This window comes from Macaca thibetana, chromosome 16, assembly GCF_024542745.1.
Source record: "Macaca thibetana thibetana isolate TM-01 chromosome 16, ASM2454274v1, whole genome shotgun sequence".
Classification (NCBI taxonomy): Eukaryota; Metazoa; Chordata; class Mammalia; order Primates; family Cercopithecidae; genus Macaca; species Macaca thibetana.
Genome location: NC_065593.1, coordinates 44,734,134 through 44,741,132, shown reverse-complemented (window position 1 = coordinate 44,741,132; position 6,999 = coordinate 44,734,134). Strand labels below are relative to the sequence as shown.

The 6,999-nt window shown below is 49.0% G+C and overlaps 1 protein-coding gene across 36 annotated transcripts in view; it reads right to left on the bottom strand.

The window, feature by feature from the left end:
- Positions 1 to 1,722: 1,722 nt before the first annotated feature.
- The window catches only part of MRPL27 (mitochondrial ribosomal protein L27), a 464,439-nt gene continuing 459,162 nt past the window's right edge, over positions 1,723 to 6,999 (bottom strand). For 15 of the 36 annotated variants that reach the window (XM_050765127.1, XM_050765133.1, XM_050765134.1 and 12 more), the window contains exons 2-5: positions 6,919 to 6,978; positions 4,248 to 4,379; positions 3,825 to 3,892; positions 1,723 to 2,153 (exon numbers count right to left, since the gene is read on the bottom strand). In XM_050765127.1, coding sequence (XP_050621084.1) covers positions 1,947 to 2,153; positions 3,825 to 3,892; positions 4,248 to 4,379; positions 6,919 to 6,958 — 447 coding nt within the window. In that variant the 5' untranslated portion in view covers positions 6,959 to 6,978 and the 3' untranslated portion in view covers positions 1,723 to 1,946. Of the gene's footprint in view, positions 2,154 to 3,824; positions 3,893 to 4,247; positions 4,380 to 6,918; positions 6,985 to 6,999 lie in introns of all 36 variants that reach the window. The other 21 variants (XM_050765131.1, XM_050765108.1, XM_050765110.1 and 18 more) reach the window with 3 other exon arrangements.

The window sequence follows — 6,999 nt, the reverse complement described above, 5'->3', positions numbered from 1 at the left end:
TTGGTCACAGGGCCACTCCCAGGTGGCTGAGGTATTCTGTGTGGGGCTGCCCAGGAGCCACCAGCTGCCCCTGTGGCAGCCAGCTTGCCTGCCCAGCTATGAGAGTGTTCAAAAGAAGGACCGGCAGCAACAGATTCACCAGCTGATTGCACAACGCTTCGGGCTCCGGGCCTGCAGAGAGGTGAATGTCCAGCCTTCTCAGCCCTGGGTGCCCTGGCTAACCCACCTTTTCACTTACTGCATTTTAACACACAATACCCAATTAGAGGCCCTGGGGTCAGGAAAAGGGCCACTAGTGGAGAACTCAAGGATATGAGTAGAGGCCCCAGTTCACTTCTTGTGTAGATGGTGCAGACCCCAGCCCAGGGAGGGCTAACCAGAGGGGTTTCCATGGAGCCAACATCTCCAGGGGAGATGCAGAAAGCAACAGTCCAAAGAAAGGGTGTTACATATATGGGAGGAGAGCAAGAAAGTGGCTAACACCTTTGTTCTCCCATTTCTTCAGCTGCCACCAAGCTATGAGGACGCCACAAGGTCACTGCCTCCACCGCCGGCCTGCTGTGGCTCTACTCAGCCATCCCGGGAAGCAACCACCTGCCCTGCTCAGGGGAACACCACAGTGTAGGAGGGAGCAACCACTTCTGTCCGGCTCTTCCCCTTTCTCCAGGGGACTGGAAGGGAGAACACTGAGCCTGTGGAGACAGCCCCCATCAATCTCCCCTGCCTAAAGACTACTCCAGCTGGGCCTTGGTACCTGATGCCCCCACACATGGTGCCAAAGTAAACCCCAGGTCACCTCTGCCAAGGATGTGCAGGAGATGAGGAATCCAGGGTAATGTTCTGGGAAAGCAAGATGACATGTTCAAGGCAGAACTCCAGAACTGGGAGGCTTCTCTGACCTCAATCCCTGGAGTGCCTGCCTTCAAGGCAGAGTAGAGTCCCTGAAAGGAAGCCACTGGACCCAACAGGCCCCCTCTCTGGGACCGTAGCCAACACCACCTACCTCCAACAGCCAGGAATGATCATCCAAAATGAGATTTTCTTCCTGGCTCCTCCACTCAAAGGCAAGCCTCTAAAGGTCCTGGCTGGGATGACAATAGAGTGGCCTGACCCCTGCCCACTCTAAGCCCTCACTGAGTATTCCTGAAGCCAGATTCTTTGCTACTGTTTATCGTTTGAGATAAATCAAGAACCAGAAGAGAATGTGGGCTTGGTAGGCCTAGCTCTTCAGGTGAGCAGGAAGAAGCCATTTGTTACCTACTCTGCCCTACCACTGGAAAGACCTCGGCAGTCCAGGGCAGATGAGGCCTGACGGAGCCTCCCAGAAGCATATCCTGCCATCCCACAAGCTCTCTCTCTGCCCTAGACCTGGAGAGGTAGGGAAGAGGCTTTCCTGTGGCTATCTCTGGGGCTACAGCCCCAGCTCCCTTTGCATGTGGCTACGGGAGAAGAACATGACTGTGTTGCTTCCTTTACTGGCTGCCTCCACCCCTCCTCCCAGGGCCCAGCCCCTGGTCTTTCCTGGGATCTAAGAGGGGAAGCAGCAATGACACCCTCAAGCACGAGCTCCCCTCCCTCCCCTCTGGAGGACAGTGCCAAAGCAAGTCCCCCTTCTCATTTCCTCACTCAGATACGTTCTTTCTTGCTTTGAGGCTCCCCCTTCGTGTGCACTAGAGAACCTGGGTAAGGACCAACAAATCACTAGGCAGTTCCATCCAGGTGTGTCCCTAAATAGCATGCGTTCATGACTCTGGCTCACTTTATTTTTGGCCCCAGGTCAGGTCTCCCAAAGGGTTTCCCAGCAGTCACTTCAGAGTCTCCTGCAGTCACCATCAAGCAGACCTCTTCCTTGGGAGGCCGTGTCGTCGCCCCAACCCTTGACTTCTGGTATCACCATCTCCTGTCACCTGGGCTCCAGTCTCTGTCTGATGGCCTCAAACAGGACATCAAAGCATAGCTACCAGTTTGAAGGTGCCCTCCGGCTTGGCAGGAACCACGTGGACAAAAGTCTTGTAGAGTACAGCACCCTTGGGCAGCCTGGTGATCAGATCCACAGCCTCCGTGTTTCTGGGATGAGGCACGTAGACCTCCTTAGTGTAGCGGACTATCCCCTCTTCCAGGGCATACAGACATTTATTCTTCCCAAGACCCACCTGCAACACACAGACCTGGTCAGCTGGTCAGCGAGGTGGCCCGTCCCAGAATTTTGGGACAGACTTCTCACAGAGAGCCACGCCCTGGGGCCGAAGAGGGGGATCAGAGAATGCCATCTCAGGTTCCCTTTCCCACTGGCTGGCACTTCCAAACCTTCTGCTTCTTTACTGACTCATAACAAATGAGGGAAAAGAAAGCTCCAACAGCCAATGTGGGTCACTGTTCAGTCCCAGGGGGCTGTTACCTGGAGCCATGTCTATGTAACTGGTCAGAAGCCACAGTGGACAGATCCCAAAACCCAGGAAGATGCCCTAAATCTTCACTTAAGACTTAAACAACACTAGAACTGTCATATGTCATATTAAAACACTAGTTTGATGTAAATTTTCATCTAGGTAGTGATTTATAAAGTTTAGGCTCTATGGAAAATATAGACCAAAGCTATATGTATAATGCATATGCCAATAAAACAATCATACTATTGCATCAGCTAATACCCATGTAAGCCCTTTAATACCCATTAAGTCATTTAATCCTCACCTTGTAAAAGAGGTATTATCTCCAATGCCATTTTTCAGATGAGAAATACGAAGCAGAGAGGTTAAACTATGTTGGATGTACAGTTTTTAACCATATTTTTTAGCTTTTTCTTTTAGAACTTCAGGCTGGGTGTGTGGCAGATTTTACCCAGGTAGTCCAGCACTATTCTGTCTCTCTGATTAAAAGAATGGGCTCTGGAGCCAGGATGTCTGGTTCAAATACCAGCACTGCTACTTACTCCTGTGTGGTCTTAGGCAAGTTTACTTCACTGTGCCTCCGTTTTTTTTCATCTGTCAAATGGGAATAATATTAGCTACTTTACAGGATCAATTTGAGGATTCACAGTCAACAATCATAAAGGGCTTAGAATACCGTCCAGCTCAAAATATGTTAGCTTTGATTGTTGTTGACATAGCTACACATCTAATGTCTTAAGTTCTAAAAGGTAAAGCTACTACATATGAAATTATCCAAAAAGGGGTGAGGGAAGGGAAACTGTTTACAAAGGAAACTAATATTTAAAATAATGTGAAGAGTAGAGTATCGTTCTGTCTCTGTAACAAAGAACTGTCCTACCCTATAAAAATGATGCCAACTTGCTGAAACTGAAATCCCCACCTGGTATGAACCTAATTTCTGGCACACTGAATTCTATTTCATTAAATTCAAGCTATCTTTCAACCATCTACAAGTAAGTCTATGCAAAGGGAGAGGTCTTAGACATAATGAAAAACTAATAAATTGAAATTAGTTTCCCAAGACTAAAATAATATTTTAGATATCTTGTCCTCCAAGAACTGAGGGTTAGAAAGAAGAACCAAGAATACCAGGCCAATGCAACACCAAAGCAAAACATAGTGATCTGGGAGTTAGGCAGACCTGGTGCAAATCCCAGCAGTCACTTGCTCCTTCCACCCCCTCTAAGTCTCTGGCATTTCACCTGTAAAATAGAGACAATACCCACCTCACAGGGATGCAGTAAGGAAGAAATGAGATCGTGTAGGCATGGGAATCAGCAAAATGCTTGCCATTTGGTAAGCACCCAATACATGCAACTATTACTACCATGCTTAGGGGCAAGGAGAGGTCATCCTAGAAAGGAAAAAGGGGGCAGCAACAGAGCAACTCACATGGGCACCTGGGTGCCAGCGGAAATGGCGCTGTGTTCCAATGATGTTCCCAGCATGAACATAGTGACCTAGAAGAGAAGTCCACAGTGATTGGGGCAGCATAGCAAACTACCAAGAAAACACGATGGCCTAAATGCTGCATACCAACTTCCAAGCCTGCCCCTGGCCAAAAACAACTCCCAGACAGTCCAACACAAGCACTGCAGGATCTGCCACCCAGCAGCTCTTATCTCTAATTGCATGGTTATGGCTCACACCCACCCACCCTATGACCCTTCCTCAGGTCTTATCTGTTCCTTTAATCTGGAGCCAATTATGATGGTGAGGAAGAATAGGGCCAGGAACATGCAGGGTTCTTCTGCTCTCCTAAGGAACACCAGGACAGGGAGCAGCTGGGAAAGGGAAGCCAAGGCACATCCTCACCTTCCATTTTCTTAATGCCTAGGCGTTTGCCTGATGACTTTCCACCAAGGTTTCTGGAGCTACCACCCGACTTCTTGGATGCATATCTGACAGCAAGAGCTGTAGCAGGAGTGGAGCTCAGCAAGGATGTAACTGCAAAGAAAACAGAAACATTGTTCAGACAGACAGGCTCAAACTATTTCTGCCTCAATGGGGCACATGCTGAGAGGTGAGAGGTGGTGGGGAGATGAGAAAGATGTGTCAGGGGAGCAGAAGTGCCACTGAGTGTATTAGTTCTCAGGGAATACCTGAAGGTCCCTGGCTTTCTTCTTTTGGGGGAGGGGGCGGGGGAGCAGTGAAACATAAATGGAAAAAAATAAACATCATGTGTTCTGGGTCCTGACACATTTAGTCTAAATGTGCTGAGGAGAAATGGACACCACAGAGCTGCCTGCTTCAGAGGCTCACTCACCCTCATGCACCATGGAGGGGCCAGAACAGACTTGGGAAGCCCAGCACATCCAGAGAGGCTTCTGTTTCAGGCTCACTCACGACTTTTTCTTTTTTTTTAAGACGGAGTTTCACTCTTGTTGCCCAAGCTGGAGTGCAATGGGCGCAGTCTTGGCTCACTGCAACCTCCGCCTCCCGGGTTCAAGCGATTCTCCTGCCTCAGCCTCCCAAGTAGCTGGGATTACAGGTGTGTGCCACCACGCCCGGCTAATTTTTTGTATTTTTAGTAGAAACGGGGTTTCACCATGTTAGCCAGGCTGGTCTGGAACTCCTGACCTCAGGTGATCCCAAATTGTTGGGATTACAGGCCTCACCCATGACCTTCTCAGCTATTCACTCATCCACTGCTCACCAAATACTAGTAAACTAAAAGGGTAGCTGGTCTGAAGGTGGCTCCCACAGGGTCCTGGCCATTTCAGAAGGCTGGGCCCTTTCTTCTCAAAGCACATCAAGCAGAGGTCCAACCATGACCCACAGACTGCCCTTGTTAATATGACCCCTCCATACTCATTCCAAAGTGCTCAATAGCATTCATTTGAAAAAGTAAAACAAACTAAAATTCATACTAAGATGGTAATCCCTTGCTGTATGACAAGCTTAGGGGTGCAACTCCTTGCCTGCAGGTCTCCAGACACAGCCATGATTTAAGGCCCATGCCAGTGTCTTTAGAGAAGCTTTGTGGGTCTCTGGAGCCTGTAAGTTCAGAGTGTCTGAAGCCTGGGTTTCTGACATTTCCATGACAACACAGACTAACTGCGGCAAAGGACCAGAGATAAGGACTCAGAAAGACAACATGTTAAATGCCCAGCACCAGGATCTACCTACCTTTAAACATCTATTCATTCATTTACATACTTACTAAGCTCAGGAGCTGGGCTTTTACTTTACTTACATTATCTCATTCACATATATTTGCTCTTCACCCTACTCCCCATCCTCCTCCTCAAAGTAAATGGTGCTACCATTCAGCCAGTTGCTTAGGCAGAAACCACAGTCACTGTGGATTCCTTCTCTTTGCTGACCTCACATATTCAGTTCACCAGCAAGCTCTGTGGATGCTAACTCCAGAACAGATCTCAAATTCATCCATTTTCCTCCAAGTTCACTGCCACCACAAACGTCTTGGCTAAATCATCTCTGCTCAGGGATATTATGGCTTTCCATCTGATTTCCTCATTTCCACTCCTATCCCCTTTAAATTTACATTACAGGAATAGTTTGCTTCTCAAAATGTAGAACTGGCTCAAGTCACTCTCCTGTCCCTCACTCTACACAGGGCTAGGTCTCCTGTCATTCTTTTTTTTTTTTGGGGGGGGGGTAAGGATAGGGCCCCATTTTGTCACCCAGGCTGGAGTGCAGTGGTATGTATGTGGCTCACTGCAGGCTCGACCTCCTGAGCTCAGGTGATCCTCCCACCTCAGCCTCCTGGGTATCTGAGACCACAGGCAAGCGCCACCACACTGGGCTAATTTTTGTATTTTTTGTAGAGATGGGGTTTTGCCGTGTGGCCCAGTTGGTCTTGAACTCCTGGGCTCAAGCGATCCGCCCGCCTCGGCCTCCCAGTGTTGGGACTACAGGCATGAGCCATCATACCCCGCCTCCTGTCATTCTTTAGTTCTTAAATGTTATCTCCTCAGAAGACTTCCTTCACCGTTCAATCTAAGAAAACACACACACACTCATTTTCTTTCTTCACAGCACTTGCCAGTTTGCAACTACTTTGTGTGTTCATTTATTGGCTTATGCACCAGAGAAAACCGTTCGGGGGCTAGAAGCCATGTCTTCACGTTTTCTGCTGATTTTCTGAACACCTGCCGCCGTGTCTACCACAAAGTAAGACCTCAATTTGTTGAATGAATAGATTAATTTTTTCATCACCAATGTGCCATTGTTACTAATACTCATACAGAGAAAGGATCCACCCAAAACCCCAACCGCCAAGGAAGCCGTCCGTGCTCCTGAGGCAGGGGAAGGCCAAGTGCTCCTCCAACTCCCCCACTCATGGTTCTACCCAGGATGTGTCACGTGACCAGCGACAGCGTCCCTCAAACCTGGAGTGGCCCACACACTTCCCCTCGCATCCAGGGTCCTCCGCGGGGATCAGTATCACCTCCTTCCCTCCCTGCTGGAGCTCCACTCTGCCTCCCCGCCTCGCCCCGCTCTGACTACTGCGTCCCATTACCAGCTGTTCGGGTCCTCAGCGCCAGCACCACAGACGCCATGTTTGCGTTCACTCACTTCCGGTCTCGAAAAGGTTCTACTT